The sequence below is a fragment of the Dermacentor silvarum genome, chromosome 7 (genome assembly GCF_013339745.2).
Source record: "Dermacentor silvarum isolate Dsil-2018 chromosome 7, BIME_Dsil_1.4, whole genome shotgun sequence".
Lineage (NCBI taxonomy): Eukaryota > Metazoa > Arthropoda > Arachnida > Ixodida > Ixodidae > Dermacentor > Dermacentor silvarum.
In genome coordinates, this window is record NC_051160.1 from 92,324,203 (window position 1) to 92,343,575 (window position 19,373).

The 19,373-nt window shown below is 45.4% G+C and overlaps 1 protein-coding gene across 1 annotated transcript in view; it reads right to left on the reverse strand.

The window, feature by feature from the left end:
• Window positions 1–1,325: 1,325 nt before the first annotated feature.
• The window catches only part of LOC119458273 (protein VAC14 homolog), an 83,901-nt gene continuing 65,853 nt past the window's right edge, over window positions 1,326–19,373 (reverse strand). Inside the window, exons 15-18 of the mRNA XM_037720109.2 lie at window positions 17,776–17,855; window positions 13,663–13,834; window positions 6,477–6,595; window positions 1,326–3,202 (exon numbers count right to left, since the gene is read on the reverse strand). Of these exons, the coding sequence (XP_037576037.1) occupies window positions 3,153–3,202; window positions 6,477–6,595; window positions 13,663–13,834; window positions 17,776–17,855 (421 nt within the window). The 3' untranslated portion in view covers window positions 1,326–3,152. The remainder of the gene's footprint in view (window positions 3,203–6,476; window positions 6,596–13,662; window positions 13,835–17,775; window positions 17,856–19,373) is intronic.

Sequence of the window (19,373 nt, forward strand, 5' to 3'; positions counted from 1 at the left end):
GCGGGAACGGTCCCACAGTTGCGACGCAACAGCGGGGTTACCAATGCATTGGGTTCTATGGGAGCTGTGCCGGGAACGGCCGAAAACGACGTAACAGCCGGGAAAACGCAGCACCCGGGAACGTAACAGCAGGGTTCTACTGTAACACTATACGACGTTACAACGCCATCGTGACGCTCGCTCTTCGTTTCCGATGCCTCGCGCTTGTGCGAAACTGACACGCGTCCACGCATCCGGTATCTGGTGTGACATTCCAAGGATGAGTGCTTCAACGAAAACGGGTACGCGTTACAATCGAGGGCGCATTAGAATCGAGTAAATACGGTAAGCATTTCTTTTTCAAGTTTTCGTACCAAACTTGCATATAACGAAATCCTCTTTATAACAAAGTTTTTCGGGAATTTGTCAATTTCGTTATATCCAGGTTTAACTGTAGTACCACCAGTTTCTGCGCCTTGTATTCTTTTATATTGTGCATTCTTTTTTATAATACTGAATTTTAAATATTGAATTGCATTTATTGCCCCTCCACTTTGTAACACAGTACTATGTACCTTGGAGGTATTACAAATAAATATTGCTCTTGTTTATACGTTTATACACCTTTGCAAGGGCTTCTGCGCAATGCCAGGCTGCCCTTTTGAACCACGTGACAGTTCTTGGCAAATGGAAGCACGAGCGTAGCATGTAAACCAAATATGCAATTCTACTCACTTTGGAAGCATGTAGCCTTCGGAGCAAAAGCTAAGAACACGCCACTATAAAAAAAGTAGTGTTTTATGGCTGCACTATAAAACTATTTTATGGTGCAGCCGAAGGATGTGGAATTCTCTCAGTGCACACCATCGATCTAACACGTTGATGCTGTACATATGTGGAATGTGGGCTGCGGGGCCAGTCAAGCTACATGTTGTAGCTTTTTTCCCGCTTTCCCAACCACATGTCATGTGCAATTTTCTATTGTACTTTGTGTGGTAAATAAATCAACTTCAACTTCAACAACTGCATTTCCAGCTTTGTGCCTAGGCTGTCATTTTTTTTTCGTCAGTGGTTTACAACCTTTTCGCTTACGACTGCACACTATTTCATGCAGCCACCAGTGTGAAAGCATAGCAAAGTCAAGCAAAATGATACAAAATAAATCGAAAATGCCCATATCAAAACGCAATGAATACGCGCTAATAACGAATAATGGGTATACCGAAGATATTTCCGTGTAAAATGCAAATTACGAGGTATGATTGTATTCGGCACTCATTCACAATGAATTGCAAGCAGAAAATTCAAGACAGCCAACTATGCAGGTGCTCAAATGAGAAATATGATATATTGCTACAAATAAATAGCGTAACCTTTATTTATGCCACCATAAGTTATACACTGTACACAAGTGTCTCAGTCCTCCATAATGCCCAACTTTTCATAAGACAGCTGATAAATCCACAACAGGTAGATCTCATTCTGAGGAAGCTTTAGCTTCCTACTACCTGTTCAAATGCAAGTAAAACACCGATATGCTCTCTATAATCAAGTGAAAAACTGATCTGAATTGCATCTGTTGCGTTTTAAGAAAAAGCTCAAATTTTAGTCACTGTTGGAAGTGCATCATTTTTTAAGTCCTACAATATTACTTACTTTACAAAAACTTGAAATTAAAAAAAAAAAAGATAAGCATCACATAAACAGCAACTGAAGACAGTGCTCAAAGCAGGCAACTTGGTCATACTATAGTATAAATCTTGCATGAAATTCTTACTTTGCTAGCATGAGTGTCAAACTCCTATAAAAATAGTAGCATTTTTCAAAAACTACAGATGCAGTTTTAGAAATCAATTATGTGGTGCAGTTAAGACATGCAAACATGATACATTAATTTTTTTAATGTAATTCAGAGCACAAAATCTGCTCTTAGTGGTCACTAGAATTTAATGCCTCCTTTACAATGCAGCCAATTCGAATAATTTCATCATTTGATGATGGGAATATCTGCATCTCGAGGTGGGCAGAAGCTTAAAGGCCAACTGAAACAAAATTTCACTGCAGCTGAATTGTTACGAGTAGTACAATATACAGCGTGAGGCTTTTAAATAACACCTCAGCAGACAATGTGGGCACCCATGCTGTCTCAGCAACTATGTGCAGTGGAGCTAAGGTTAGGTTCATGTCAGCCAATCATTAAGGAGCCCGGTGCACATTTAAACCAGGACAGAGGACTTGCCCACCATGCACCGCTAATCCTTCCATGAAGCGTCTATTGAGGCGCTAGTCTTTCCGTGAAGCATTTATTTAATAGGCACAGCGCTAGTTCTTAGCACTCCAGTTGCTGCGTCATTTCCATCAAGCGGCAATACCAGCATTTTTAGAATTTTAGCATCAAAGACGCCGATTTTTCCAAGTGTTTTGCGACACGTCTACTCGCATTTTAAACATGAAATTTTACATGAACACTGTTTACATGCATACTATCTGAGGCTAGGCCTTTTTATGCAGTCAACAATTTCGATGCAGTTGACCTTTACGCTTCCTTGAGTGACGATAAAAAACACCACACGTGGGCATCATGCAAAATGAAGGCTTATATTTATACATTTATGCATATACCAAAGCGTTTTGGTCAAGGACACGCCACGTTACATTCTTCCAGACATGGCTCTATCACAATCATCAATTTTCTGAATAAGTTTTTCTCACAGAGATTCGATGCATAAAAAAATACATGTGTTCCAGCCTCTGAGGCAAGCCATCATGGGACTCTTCTGCACGCAAGACATTTGGAACGGTCACCGCAAGCTCGCCATCACATTGCACACTCGACTCTTATTATCGGCTCTATGCGTCCATTACTACAACTTGATCCGCGTACGAAGGTGACAATCCAAAGATGGTAAAATGACTAAAAGGAACACAAGCACCAACTAGAAAATGTACCAATGCTATGCAACGCTCAGCAATCTTTCTTTTTTCTGGAACCACTTTTACAAGCGGCTTCGAGGAATGTATGGTCACAACGCCCGCGACAGCATTTGGGGAGACACACAAAGAATGCAACTGTTGAGTGCATTCTGCAGTGTGACACATGAGCAAGGTGTGACCCTCAGCAATGCGGAGCTCGATGCACTGATGAAAATTGCGATGCCTAAGTCGAAGTCTTGTCACGCCTGATGCACAGAGTCCACAACACCGCTCAGCCGTAGCACTTGGTCTGCGTATGTAAAAACACAGGAAAGTGGGAAATCGACAATGCCTAGCCGAATTAATAAATATGTGGCAGCATTAACTGCATCTGGAGCTCAAGTCCACCAACACCACAAAAAATCATTCAAATTCAATGCACTCTGGGAATTGGTGTAGGGAAGCTTTCATAAGTCTGCAAAACAAAACAATCTATCATTAAAAAAAATAAAAACACCCACAGAATTTCAGCGACAAATGCATATACTTGCCCGCAACAGTCATCAACCATGATGGCATACTTTGCAGAGCAAAAGGTAAGTTTTATTTAGGTGTACCAGTCTCGAGATTTCAACACCAGACACGTCAAAGTGAACAGCGGAAAACATTCCTGGTACTATGCAAAAATAGCTTGACACAGCACCAGAAAAGCTGTCAGTCATATACAGTAGAACTCCGCTGATGCGTTTTTCAGAGAACCATAAAAAAAACAAAAAACGTAAGAGCCGGGAAATGCAGGAACCGGGAAACAGGAAAAATTGAGAAATGGCAGTAGTGTTGAACTGCACACTACTTTATTTTAATTCTTACGTGTGAAAAAAAGTCGTAGTTTCGCCCGACAGCCGAAGTATCGATTGTATGAATAGTAAGAATAGTAGTTTTATTGTCTGTATCAATTTGTAAACAATCACTTATTAACTATATTAACAAGCATGGTGTGAGTGCCCACAGGCAACCATGAACACATCACACTCGACGAGCGCGGACATGCGCTGTCAAACGCTGGCGTGAGAATTTAAGCGCCGCTGCTGCTGTTGTCTGGTGCTGTTGTCTATCACTTCAACGCTAACTGAGCGCTGAGAACACACAGCACGCACAAAGCTATGAGCCGCCGACCGATGCACCTACACTGCGTAGACTCTGCCCCAACGTAGATTACTTTCAAGATATGGCCCGCGCGACCGCGCGCCGCCTGCACAGTACACAGTTGATGCGAGAGCACAACTACAGTGGGCACAACCCTTCCCACTATCCCTCCCCCCTTCCCTCAAGCGCAACGGAAGAAGGCGTGCTCTTCCTCCCTGCTTTTCTTTCTCTCGCGCGTGAGATTTAGACGTGGTCGTCGGCTCCCCTCGCACGCTTGCACTTGCACATACAGCAGACGGCGCACGGCGACGGCGTTATCGCCCTTGGACTTTATACAGAACATCTATGAGCCAAAACCAATTTTAGGGCCGAAACGCGTCATAGACACCATCTTTAGATAGCAAATACGGATCTCAAGGGCCATACTTTTGCTGGCGGAAACCGAAAATATGTCATAAGTGTCGCCCCGGGCACTTTGGGCGGCCAATGCCATCGTCAAGCAACCAAGCCAAGCGACACGAAAAGTCAAAATGGCCACTCGGGCCGGTGCGGGGTGGCAGTTCACAACGTATGATTGTGACGTAGTTGAGACGTAACAGCGGGGTTACCAATGCATTCGGTTCTATGGGAGCTGTGCCGGGACCGGCCGGAAACGACGTAACAGCCGGGAAAACGCAGCACCCGGGAACGTAACAGCGGGGTTCTACTGTACACCAACACGTCTGGTGCCGAAACCTTGCCAAAGTGATCGTATCACCAAGAGCGACAGTACGATGGCTTAAGAACGCCAGCTTTTACTCATCGAGACAGATGACGCCACGCTAAATTGCAGAGTAGCAGGTAAAGAATGTTTTGCTTATTTACTAACTTCCTCTAAAGCTCCAAGGAACACAAAGGTACAGATGAAGATGAACACAAAGTGATCAGGGGTCAAACAGGGAATGTCTCTGGAGCCAATGTTTTGACATGGGGACTTGTTTTTGCTCTGACGATAGGAGGTCCCATTGTAGAAATATTAGCTTCAGCGACATTCTTTGTTCGACCACTGTTGATTGCTGTAGTGCAGTATTCCTCAAAAGTATTTTGCTAAATGTTTTAGTGTGCAACTCGTATATCATTCTTTTTTTTAAACCAGTGAAAAAAGAAAAATGCGAACTCAAGCTATGATGCAAATGTACTTGCATGGACATGTCTAGCAAAAATTCGGAAGCACTTCAAGCGTCCTCAAAGCCGTCCAATTTCGCATAAAACTGAAGTATAAAAGGAGCTACATGCAGGTATGTTACCCTGAGAATTACCAAAAATTTCGTTATTCTTACTTCGGGCATAGAAAAATGAGTGCACAAGGTTACACATACCAAAATGGCAGTCTGAAAACTGCCCTCATGCAATGACTCACTTTTCTAACACAATGTATAAGGGCTTTCTTGGGGAATGAAACATGCTATAGGGAGTTTTAGAAATAGAGCACAGAAGCATCTTAACGTACCCAATGCCTCCATTGGTTTGCATCCCGTAACTTTGTGGGCGCAAAACCTAAAGCTCCCTATTGCCTCAATAAGCTCAGCTTGTAATGAACTCAAACAAACTCAGCTCTCAGCACTGAACTCAATGAACTCAGCACATGGGTTTGAATTTGATTTGGTTTCAAATGATTTCCAACGTCGTCAATTTTTTATTGCGATAGCAATTATGGACACTCCAAGCGCATTTCTGCCGTCGTCGCCATACGCCGTACGCTGTGTCTGCGAGTGAAAGCGTACGAGGGTGAGCCCGTAATCACAGCTCAATGTAGCGCACGCGAGGCACGGTGGAGAGGCGACGGAGAAGGAGAGGGGGCGAGTGCGTTCTGCTGCGTCGGCTGCTGCTCACAGCGCGGCCGCATGAGATCTTGAAAGCGATCTGGGCGAAGTGCGCGCCCGCATGGGCCTCATCTTCAAAGCAAACTGCGATGAGGATAAAGTGCATGCGCCTAGTGCCGGTAGCTTCATATGCGCAGTGCTTTCGATGTTTAGTTCGCATTGAAGCGAGACAGCGCGAGGTCAATTTGCCCGCTTCTGCTGCTAGCGCACTTCCTCACTCCGGAGTTTTCACAGCCAGTTTCGGCGGTCATTGAGCGAGATGTGTTCATGTTTACCTGTGCGCGCGTGACATCATGCTTCTCTATTTCTTTAGTAAGCAAATTTTTACAACTTTATATGGCCCATTAAACTACTATCCTTCCTTTATATATCTCTACTAATTTGCTATCACAATCGATGCTTCGCCTTTCGGGTGAAACTGTGACATTTTAAAACAAGGAACATATTTGTGCAAATGCAGTGTTTTCTGACCACTGTGACAGCAGCCTCAACAAGTTGGGTTTCAAGCAGCTGTCTTCAACCTGTTGCCCTTTCCATGGCCAAAACACATCTGCAAGCAAATGAAAAGACACTCACTAAGTCTGGCAGCTGGCTTGGCTTTCTTGTGCGACTCCTGCACCTTCTGGAAGTGCTCCAGAAGCTCCTGGAAGTCTATCTCGGACTTGCACCGCTCTGCACTGCTGTTCTCCGCAGTCCTGCAAGCAGAAAATGCAGTGGGTAAAAGTGATGATCGTTCATAAGACAGTTTCAGCATGTCTGTAAATGCATCACACTTCATGCAATACCGAGTTACAAGAGACGCTGATGGCAGTAACAAAGCTGGTAGCGACAGCTTGTGAGTTGTGACGTTTTGCTGAAGAATAGGGTTGGTCACCACAAAAACCGCTGTGTCCTATCTGGTAAAACACTATAGCACAAATTGATGCCACCAATGTGGCTGCTTGCACCTTTGTCTCCGGTACCTTGGTACAGTCAAACATCGATGGAATGATATAACTCTTCCATAATAACTATAATAATTATTGGATATACAGTCGATCCTGGATATATCGAACCCACATATAGCGAATTATTGTGTATATCGAACCGCAATAAAATCCCCTTAAAGATCCCATGCAGATGGATAGGACTGGTGCACGCGTATATAGAACGCCCATCCACTAGCACATTCGATATATCGAACGCAGCGCCACGCCGACAACCTCAAAGTGCACTTCTTCGTGCACTTTGAAGTCTTCTGGCACCTGGAGGCGGAGAAGAGAACGTGCAGTCAGTTGAGCCGTGTGAATCATGTGTGCAGTCAGTTGAGCCCCGTCAAGCTGTTTGGCCAGCCTGCGTGCTACCTCGAACGTTAACATTCCTTTTTTCTGATTTTCGTGGCGTCGTTGTGTGGGTTGAGTGCCTATTTGTGAGTTCATTTTCCGCAAGTGATGGCTGCTGCACGTGTAAACAAAAGAATCAACTTTGACTTCGCAATGAAGTTGAAAGTGGTCAGCAATTTTTTTTTTTGCAGGTAAATAAAGTGCGCGTGCTTTCGTTTTTCCCGAGTTGCGTGCAGTAACTTAGTGGCCCTGGCACATGCCAATCGGTAAGCCACCATTTGCCTCAAGGCCTATTATTCTATATATCGAATTACCTCTATGTCGAACTTTTTTGTGATCTCCTTCAGATTCGATATATGTGGGTTCGACTGTAGTTCGATATATCGATAACTCGAAATCTAAAATATGACTATTGGAAGCTTATCTGAGCTCTCTGCACGTCTCCGAGAGTTCCCAGAGATTATGAAAGGCCGGAACTAAGCACAAAAGTTGGCGTATTTCTTGCTCATGAACGTTGCAAGTTGCTTGCGCGGCGGAATAGTCTTCACAACGCTAACGTTAAAAGCCTGCGTCGGCCAGACACAAGACCGTGGTGCGTGTCGCACGCGTCGAAATGCCTGTTACATGTTTTTATTCAAAAAAAGTGGAAACTGATGCACTGAGGAAGCAAACTAGCCTGCATCGATATGAACTATGTCACCCTCAGCACACTTGTACTGCGAATTGTGCATGACCATGCCTGACCTCGTCTCCGTTACAATATGTGCCATTTATAAATGGACGATCGTCATATGTGGGCAACGAGCCAGGCAGACTGTTGCGCCTGGCTTCGGAACTGACTTTCGCATCGAACCAGTTTACCTCACTTCTCGCATTAAATGAAAACTACTCTAGTGCCAAGACTGCTGTCACCCCTCAACACATTTGGTGCTAGAGACGCATATCACATGGAAGTGAAAGTATTATCATCGAAAGTGACCGCCTGCAAATACGGCCCAAGTTTGTCAAAGCATTGTTGTGTGCGCATACATTTGGCTGTGACCTGGTCAGTTCGTATCCTGGCCATTGTTATACTGTTGCTACAGATAAACGAAAGCACAGTCACTGCATGCACCGAATCTCTATCCCCTGGCAACAGCGTTGCAATAGCCAAATGATCCCGGGTCCCTTCGCAACGGTCATTATCCGGTGCTTCCCTGACTTAATAACCGCCTTCATAGGTGCAGACATTGAGGGTGCAGTTGGCATCACTTGAGAAACCTTGAAGAAGTCACCTGCTACCTAGTCACACGTACTAACTGAAAAAACAAAACAAAACAAAAAAAAAACAATATATGCATGAAATTCACATGATAAACCGCAAATGCAGCTATTAAAACTTAGCAACTTGCCTTGATTTGTCCTGCGGTTTGGGCACGGCCACTGACTACTAGATAAACTTAGGCGACATGGTTGACGACCATGATGGTGACATACCAAAACCAAACATGTTGTTTGTGCTAAACTCCGCAGCCAAATAAACACGCAGTCATACAGACAGAGTACAAATTCTAGAGCAATCCACTTACAGTGCCTGAAATTTCGGTTGCCCTTGCAACGTTAGGTCTATGGGGCCAGTGGCTGTGCCGCAAAGCTGTCCGAATTATCAGTAGGCTAGTGTAGTTGGGTATGTCTGACAATTAATTATACAGTCGACTTCCCTTAATGCCATCCTGGTGAGAACCAAATCAGTCGAATTATCTGGTGGATCGAATTTAACAAGAGGCAGAAAAAATGCCGTAACACACTGCTGATTCATTATCAGTATTTGGCCGATTATATTGCGTCCCCGATCAATACGCGAACCCACTTTTTACAGGTTTAATGAAAACAACGTACAAAAGACATTTGAGCTCCTAAACAAAGCAGAAACCGAATGTGCACCTGATCTTTAGAAAGGAAAACATAGCATGCGTCTAATTCTTCTAATAAGAAAAGAATGAAAATAGCAAACTTTACCTTCACAGAATGTAAATTTATTTACTTAAGGTCCATCGTCGTCACTTTCAGACAGCACTTTATCGCTGTCTATGAAGAACCACAACATGTCGTCCTCCATACGGTCCACAGCGCATTTGATATTCTGCATTTATCAAACGACTTCGCCACAATCGGAAAAGGGATGGTGGCCAATGCCAAACTAACTCGTTTGATAGTTTGTCCTGCGACTCACGCAAATGCCAAGAATGCCAAGAACACATAATGCGACTTGTTGCCGCTAGCTTAACATGTAAAATATCTTATCATATCAATGTGCTCTTGTAATCAGACTAAAAGCAGCATGTCACCGCCAAAAGATTATGCAAATACTTATTCTGTCACCATCCACGGTGGGCATGTTGTGATGGCAATGGAAATGACGTCGGCTAGACCCCTGACAGAAGGCTGTTGCGAATGCTGCGACTGTGGTTTTGGTTTTATATCGGACTGCACCGCGCAGGCAATTTTGAGACAAATTTTCTTGCAAAAAAGAAGGTAGAGATTATAAAAGGGGAAACACTGTAATAATTCATTGTGATGTATTATTTTTGTAGTAAAGTCTTCCTGTGGCAGGCCGAAGTTAAGTGCTTTCGACGAGAGATGAAATGTGCAAGGATGCATTCACTGTACCCTATCGTCATATATTTGATTCCAAGACTGATGCTGCCGCTATTCGAGTTGGGTTTACCATGAGGGTCAGGTCTGTGCGGGCTGACCGGCATTTGAATTATCCGGCAAAAGCCAAATTCAAGGTAGAAATAGAAAAAGTGTGGGCCCATGGAAATGTATGGGAGCCGGCCGGGACTTTCAATCCAGATCCAATTAACCAAATAATTGAAATAGCCTGAGTCGGATTAATGGAAGTCTACTGTATTCGTTTTCCTAACATCAAGATTTTACTGCATTAGTGTGTAACGAATAAGTCAAACCTCGATATAACAAACTTCGATTTAATGAAATTCGCAATGTAACACACTATTTTTATTTCCCAATCTTAGTCCCACTGAAACCGTGTATTTCATTTTTCGCAATTTAACGAAGTTTTTTCATGACACAGTTTCAATTTAACAAAGTGTTTAGGCTATTTCAAGCATGTACTTGGAGCCTGAATGGCTGGTAAATCTAGCAAAAAAAAATTCACCGACGATTATGATACTCCCTAATGCGAAATTTGAGCGCAGCTGTTAAGGTGTTATGAATTTGCATTATAATTGAGGCAAAGATATTGAATCGCAACAGCAGGGTGCCCTCGGCGGCAGCACTGAACCTCTGCTCATGCAACTTGTTTAGCAGCAGCGGCAGATGGAGCACTTCCACCAGTTGGGTCGCTCATTGTTCAGAAAGAAAAAACACGGGTGCGCGTGGCTCGCGCAGAGCGCACTCTCTAGAGGAGGAGGTACAGGCGAAGAAGCCCATGCACAGTGGATCGCTGCCATGGAGCATGTCTCTTGCAGCACTCCCCTTTCCTCCGCACTTTTTCGCCATACTCTCCTCCTTCGCTTGCCACCTCACGGTTCCGCAGTACCCTCCTCCTCCTCGCTCTCGCCTTCTTTCATCCCCCACTCAGCGTTCGCTGTCTCATCCTTCACTGTGCTCTTTCGCTCAGTTACGAGGAAAGCCGATGCACGCTGAAGCAGGAAGGACGCCTAAGAGCTGCGCTCTAAAACAATAAAATGTCGGCCGAGGACAAAGTTATTTGCAAGCGTCCTTCCACTTAATAAGTTAGAGCGCCAAAAACGTCATCAGAGCGGAAGCGGGCACGCCGGGACACAGTATGCAGGAAACAGTGCAGTGCCATTTGTCGCGTAAGAACTTCCGGAGGCCACGGGGTGCGCGGCAGCTCTGAGTGCTCAAAGCAACACGAGAGCTCACGAATCCTTCGGCGCTAAGGAGGGTTGGGAAGGCGCAAGCTCACTAGAGAGGGGAGGGGGTCAGGGGACGCGCGCCTATCCACCCTGTCCCCCCCAGCGCACTGCGTCTCCTCTCCTGTACCCTTGCTGTAGCTGCACATGGCTGTCCATATGCGGGCCACGTGCCATATCTCAGGAGGTAATCTTCAACAAGTGCAAAGGCCGAGCCGAGATGATTGGTGCCTTCAGACGAATTTTGTTCCCGCTTGTCTAGTTTTGGCGGTCGCGTAATCTCCCATTTCCGAGGCATGGTGCGAAGTGTTCGCTCACAATGCGACGGCGAGTGTTCTTGGTCATAGAGTGATCTTTGCCTGAGCACGCGTGACACGGATAGCACTACGAATCTTACTGCGTGTAGTTATCTCTTTGCTATCGCCACCAATGCTCCGCCTTTCTGACAAAACTGCGACATTTTTTTTTCTCGAGACGAATATCTGTATCTTTTTGCACTTTTGTTTTTAATTTGAAGGTGCCATCTGATGATGGCTGCGGGCACTAAGTGTGACCCGCCATGGTCATGGTCAGCCATCACTTCTAAGATTTATGGCACCGCGCGACGCAACATGCTAATCTCGGACATCGTGAGCTATGCCAGTGCATTGCTCTCGGTGCGATCGGCACCGCATGAGCTGGCGCTCATAACCACGCTACTATGGCCCGACTTTCTTGGGATTTATTTATAAGTGATTATTGACAAGATGCTAACCACCAGGAATGTTCTAGGAATTCGTGAAATAAATTTTACTGCCGCAACTTTAAAACCTCGAATTAACGAAATTCACAATTTAACGATGTTTATTGCTGCAAGTACAACTTCGTTATAACGTGGTTCGACTGTATATGCTTATAACGAATATCGGATATAAAGAAAATATTTTGTATTGTTGCGATACAAGCACTACAGAGGGTATAACAGACACACAACTAGAATGCTAACATGAACGAGGTAGTGCATCAAAGAACTGGTAAGCACACATGGGAAGAGGAATCATGTGAAATGGCCAAGCGCAGAGAACTATGCACAAAATATGAGAACTGAAAACTAAAAAGGCACGAAATAGTGTATGACTGACTGTGTAGTGTGAACTACAATTGACATATGGGACCTTATCATTTAGCCCTTCACCTTGACTCCACTTTCGGAACTGACTACACTATATGTGCGCATGTTCTGGATTTTGCTGGCCGCCTCGAATACAATGTGTCTATTATACCTCTGGTGCACTGCATCCCAATAATGCTATTCCAACTAACCCCAACATAAGCCTTAATCTATTTTATATTGAATGAGGCACCATTATAACGAAGTTCAACTGTTTTCCTTTGCTCATTAAAGGGTAATATAGGTATTTATTTATTTTATTTTATTTATGATCATCGTCACCCTAATTTACGTCCACTGCATGACCGAAGGCTTCTCCCATCGACCTCAAATTACCCGTCTTGTGCCAGCTGGCCCCATCTTATGCATGCAAATTTCCTAATTTCGTCATACTGTCCTCGAGTGCGGTTCCCTTCTCATGGCACTAATTGTGTAACTTTAATAAACAACTGGCTATTTGCCCTATGAATTACATGGTCTGCCCAACTTCATTTCCTGATCTCAATCTCAACTAGAAAAATTTGCTGGTTTCACCCAAAGGGTGTGGCATAGAAAGCAATAGGGAGGTTTGAAGTTGCACTGAAGTGCCTTGGACGTTATTCTAACTACACGCCGAGGCAACATGTTGGCACGGCACCGCATGTGAGGCAACTGCTGGCGTGCAGCAGAAACAGCACCTTGACAAATACCAGGTGTCTCAGAATGCTGGCGTGATATGGAGCTCTGCCAGTGGTGCTGCAGGTGTCACACCTCGATAATGCATGACATGAGACCGGAAAAAGAGAAACGACAGCGTTCACCGTCTGTTCCACTCAGAATACTCTAGGCAACACGGCGTGGTATTCACACAGAAGCACAGCATCAAAGCTAGTGTCTGTGCATACAGTGCTCAAGCCAGCAACGGAAGGGGAAACGCTGCTCCAGTTTCACTGCAGAGCCAACTGAGCACTGTGTGACAGTGCGTCCACGTCACTTCATTGTTTTTGCAGCCAAACCACGTTTTCCTCTCTCTCAGATCTGGTTAGGTTTGTATTAAGACGTCATGGGCTCTTCCCAACCACTGATGTCGAGCTTTGCAGTCTCCACTTCTTGCACTCCTTTGTTTATCGGTTCGAGATGATAGAATTGCGCCTGGGAGGCATCACATCGAATATTAGCTAACTGCATTTGCTCTCTAATCCACACCGATGTCTTCCTACCTTTTGACACTACGCCTAAATTTTTAGTTCCGTAGCTCGTTGCCGATTCCTGAACTTCTTCTCAAGCTTCTTTGTTAACCTCCCAGTTTCTGCCCAACATGTTATCACCGGTAGTACATGTCCGAGATGTTAGTACCGGTAGGTAGTAACGTGTGCGAAACGACCAAGCTTGGGTAAGCGAAAACAATGAATCTAGTAATAAGCGCTCACCTGCGAATGGTGGTGCCGGTGTCCATCTGCTGCAGGGATGGGTGCGGCAGGCAGGCGAGACGGGTGCGCAGCGTGTGAAACGCCTCACTCTGCGGTAGCAGCATGAGCAGGCCGTACAGGGACTTGACCAGGTACGACTGCTGCGGGCTGTCCAGCAGCTGCAGCCGCAGGTCTGCACGCGCAACCGGAGGTGGCTTGGTCAGCCTAGCCAACTAAGTGAAGGCCCAAGACTGAACCATTTCTGAGCCAATAACCCCTGCAGGAATTATCTTTTGCGGAAAAAAACAAAACAAAAAAACCTACTATTTCCAGAAGCGTGAGTGTCAGCAATGGTATTTACGTTATTTTACGACTTTGCGCTGCAGATAAGCATGGCTCCGCTTGAAATTTCATGAACATCAATGCGTCACATCACATGAGGTGAAGCCTCCGCGCCCTATTTTCAGAGCCTGCTGCCTAATGCTCATAACCTGGGCCGGTATTTTGTAGCGATGCCTTTCTGATGCTCATGCCTTTTCGCACTTTTCGCGCTTGGTCAGTGGTCAGAGCGATGATCCGCTCACGTTATCAATGGGATAAGCCGGCCGTGAGAGGTGGATGATAAGACTAGTATAGAATAAAGCATAACGCATCGCTACAAAATAGCGGCCCTGCCTAGATTTGCACAAAAGTGACCTTGAAATTATCTATGGCCACACGTCATGACATTAAAATTGCAAATTAAGAAGTCTGAAGGACCAAACGCTGTTTAGAACACTGAGTCTTTGGCACTTTAGAAGAAAAACCTGTGATTTCGTGCCAAGAACTCCAGTGGAAATTTTTTCTTTATTTTTCTTAAGCTTTTGTCATTCAGATGTACGAAACACAAATGTTTCACTTCATTAAAAAAAATTCAGACCAGGAAGGGCTAACCCTCCTAAGGCCTGAGCCATACTCGTGCTATCAATGTGTACCAATATCATATAGGACAAAGCTAACTCGTCTAAGTACAAAAGTGTTCTTGCATTCTGCTGTTGTAATGTGGTTGCTGTGGCCAGGAATCGGACCTGTAACTTCACAATCAGCAGCAGAACACCAGAGCCACTGAGTCACCGCGGCAGTATAATTATTAGGGGTCTGTGAATATCGAATATCATCGAGTCAAGTCGAATAGTGAACGTCCGAATCATTTTATTCGCGAATCGAATATCTACTATTCGATTTTTTTATATATTCGATGTAGAGACCCGCGCAGTGCCACATGCCGCATGCGCCGCAAAGCCCTTCATGCTCGATGCCGCCCAAGCGAGTGTATCCCATTGGCTTCGGCACAACAGGAGTGCCGACCACGCCGTGGGCTGGCCGCCCTGGCTGACGCGGTAACGGATTTTCTCACTGCGAGCGCTTCCTGATGATGGCCCAATGCAGGGATCGCATACACAGGGCCCGAATGCCGTAATTTGCAAAGCAGTACCGCATAGGCCCGGGCCGCCTTTGCCGATACAAGGTTCGATCGTCCTGGAGCGATCGAAATGATAACGCGACATGGACAGAGGGAACGGCAACATAAGCAGCGTGTATTTCGTAAAGTGAGAAGATCGGGCCGATTAGCCGCTTACAGGCACGCCGATCGTGTTGGATATGTGGCGACGAACTTCGCCGCTTCAGCAGCCGTCAATCTAACCCGTATGCGTGAACTCGGGACCGATCACATGATGAACCACCCGTACTATACTTGCGGACAACTTTCTGTGGCAATGAAGGGAAAGCTACGGAGGCAAAGCGCTCACAAGTGAGATCGCTTCTAAAAAGAGTCCCGCGTTTAAATCCACGCTAGTTTAGGCTGGAGAAGAGAAATCATAAACACCTTATTAGCAACAGTTAAATAAGACAGAGCACACCACTGAGTGTAAAAGTTTGCTTATCTTGCGGCTTTTCCCTTCCGCGTCTGAGCAAACGCACAACCATCGCACGTGGAAGCTGCGCCGATTCAGCGTCTGTTCTGAGCAACCAAAAGCACTGTCAAACGCTGCTGGACTACTTGGCGCGGTAACACATATGCAGCAGCCACGCGCCGGTAGCTTTTCCTTCATTGCCACAGAAAGTTGTCCGCGGGTATAGCGGCAAGCATTCGGCGACGGCTTGAGCCTGTTACTACATCGGCTAGGAGATTAGGCCTAACCAGCGCTGCTTCGATGGCCGTCGCCGACTAAAGTTACGGTTTGGTGCTGAATCGACGCAGATCTATTCTCAGCAGCCGCGCGACATTCGGACAGCCGACAAACCACCTCGTAAACGAAAGTGAGTAAGCGGGATGGCAACAAAGTTATTCATGGCCGCCATCTTTGCAACACAGGGAACGGCGGTCTCGTAAAGGCTCATTCATACTAGGCAGACACGACACTGCTTTTGGTCTGCCGACTGTTGGCGACAGCGTTTTCAGTCCTGTACGCTGCTGTCGCCAACAGTCGGCAGACCAAAATCGGTGTCGTGTCGGCCTAGTGTGAATGAGCCTTTACCGACGCCGTTTGTAGATGCACATCGGTCTTTTCTTTTCCTTATCCTTTTTTTTTAGCTTCGAGGAACAAGCCACAAGTCTGGCTTTGGATTTACACGGTGGGCGCGAGTGTCACGACCTGGTTGCATGCATTGGCGTGGACGGCGGATGAAAGAGGGGGAAGCGGGGTGCGTCGCACGAACTCGCCGTGACCCTGCAGATTTTAGATTAGACAGGAGGCAAATCACGCCAAATCTGACAATGAAATGGCACGGGCGATGCCTGCTCTTTACTGTCGGCGCCGGCAACACGAGTCACGTCATGCGTGGTCCTTTCGTCTGTCGCTCAGATTGGCCTTACGATAACCCACCTGCCGTAAAGTTGGGATAGCCCTTCTACATTTTGGAGAAAAGCTGGAAAGCAACACTTTGCTGTCGTACGCGTGCAAGGACCTCTCAAGGGGGGGGCGCGAAGTCACATTTCTCTGAAATGCTCTCGTTTCAACAGAAGCCATGATCCTCACTCTTTTCTGGGTGCCTTATTTCGTAATAAAGCGCATTCCTATACGCGGCTGCTATTGGTCGCTGCGGTAGGCTACACCGCGGCCGCCGCGAGGTACTGTCACGAGTGCGGCTCGCTGAGGACAACCGCATTTCGCTTACGTTTAGCGTGTCGTAGGCACTGAAATCGGAAGTCGTAGCATCTACGTTAACATCTAAAATCAAATTTGAAATGCGCGCCACAGTGACATTTTGAAGGCGGAGCGTTGTCGCCCCGCCCCACTCCCCCATACCCTTCGCAGTGCAAGGCATTGAAGAAGGAGCGGGAGCACAGCGGAGGTTGTGTTTGATTGCCAATTAATCCGTTTCTGCTGAACGCCTTGAAGTACTTTTTGTGGTAAAGCATATCTGAAATAGCTTATTTTCACTTCAAATGTCTTTCTCTACTCTGATAAATTATCAAAGTGGTTCGGGGCCCCTTTAATAAGAGTAGACCGTACAGTATACTATCTTGATTTCTATGTACCTATGTTACTGATAGCTTGCTAAATTCTTGTTATGAATGCTAGGACACTTCCGAGCAGCATGTTCAGCACCGCATATTCTTGCCCAAAATCTGTAAGCATAAAATCTTGAGAAAAGTTTTCTGATATTCAATTTGACATTCAGCTTTCTTTTTCTTGATTCGATTCGAAATCTACTATTCAGTATTTGCACACCGCTAGTTTATTGGTTTATGTGGTCTGCGGGCAACTCAGCTGTCTACCTTTAGGAATTTTTGCCACTCTAAATAATCAGGCACCCTCAAAGACAAAGCGTCTTTCCAGGACATATGTGTTACCACGAAGCCAAATACAAAACTTCTGCAATGGCGAGAACATCAACAGTTGCTTGTCCATAGTCGGAAATTGAAATCGCACATATCATGTCTCTCTGCACAGTATTTTTTTGAAACATTTCAGCAAAGCTTCACTTATACAAATTCCAACAAGTGCATTGTATATACCCCAACTTTTGTTTTCTGATGAATTCATTTTTTCAACGATATAACTGAAACTTCTGCGCTATCCTATCATAGTCTAAGTACTAATCAGGCGTAGTGCAATCAGCATATCAAAACAGGAGATGGTCACTCACAGGTGAAGATGGGTGACTCAATGAGCTGCACCAGCTTGTCGATTTCAGTGAGGAACTCGACCGTCACCTCCATGTCACTGCTGTGATGCAAGCTGCAGCTAAGGAGGGAAGGTGCGCACTGACATTGCACAGTGACCCTGCACAGTTATTTCAACTTCAAAAGAAGGTTTCGCACCTGTTGCCTTTTGTTGTAGGATCAAAATTCTGCGAGACAGTATCATACTCTTGGTCTGCATTGTTCAATGAAGCACATGGCCACTGTGCTTGCCTGGTTCGTCTGGCCAAATGTAAAATGCTACCCCCACACACGCTATCACCTTGTCATTAGAGAAGTGAGTTTCTGCAAAGATATGGACTACCTTTGCTGCTCATTCTTAAGTTTGAAAGTACTAGTGAGACATTAACTATACATATTGTTTCATACACAGCAGGCAATGCATGAAGGCTACTGAGACTTCTCGCACTGCTCGTATTCGAAACAAAAAGTTGTGCATCACCTCTGGAAGAGAGATGTAGATATGTATCATCTAATTTAATGTACAGTCGAACTCTGTTTTATCGAACTAGAAGGCGATCACCAACTAGTTACGATATGTTGATGATTCGAAATATAAAATATACTATCTGAAGCTTATAGAGACCTCTGCATGACCTGGGCAATTTCCAGAGATCTTGAAAAGCGAGAATTTACCGATTTGCTTCTCTGACGCCATGCCGTATGCACAAAAGAATACTTATTTTTTGCACGCGAATGTCGTGAATTGCTTGCACTGTGGAGTGGTCAACCAATCATAACGCTAACCCAAGAGCCTGGGTTGCCTAAGTCAGTGACCGCAGTGCACCTCATGCACATTGAAGTGCTTGCTGCATTTCTTTATTCAAGATAACAAATATAAGGTATAAGGTATAGATGCACTGCGGAACACTGCGCTATGCAAACACTGCGCTATGCTGCGCATTGCAATTGTAGAACACTCCGCTATGCTGCCATCATTGCAATTGTACTGCAAATCACGTGTGAACATGCCAGGGCATGTGTATGCCGTTTAAACGGTCAATCGTTATTCACTGGCAATGAGTAATCCACTGAGACTGTTGTGTCGAGTTTGGTTACCGCAACACTCTTCCTGTGGGAACCAGTCATCCTTCAATCTTGTCCACCCCAAGTCTGCCCGTTTCTACTTGTGTGCCGCTTAGCACTCTGGCACTTTGTTGTCACTTTGTTCTCGGCCCTTCCGCTCCGGCTGCTGCGTCAATCGGTGACTGCTGACACTAAACAGACACTGGTGTAAGAAAGCAGACGCGCCTCATGTTTTTGATAGCAGCTCGAAGACGATGATGACGACCAGTGCTATGATTACAAGAGAGCTCGGGCTGTTCGCTGCTGTTAGGCTACTGTTCATCTGCTGCTTATCACCTTCAATTAAACATAATTACATGTTAGGTTGGAAAGTGGCTTTCAGCTTGCAAAACGTTCGAGCCAATTCACATGTAACCTTTGCGAGAACAAATAAAATGCATTCAGCCCAGACCGAATTGCACAGTGTACGCGAGTCCTACAAGCTGCTGCCGCGATGGTTTTTCCGCAAAGTGGTAAT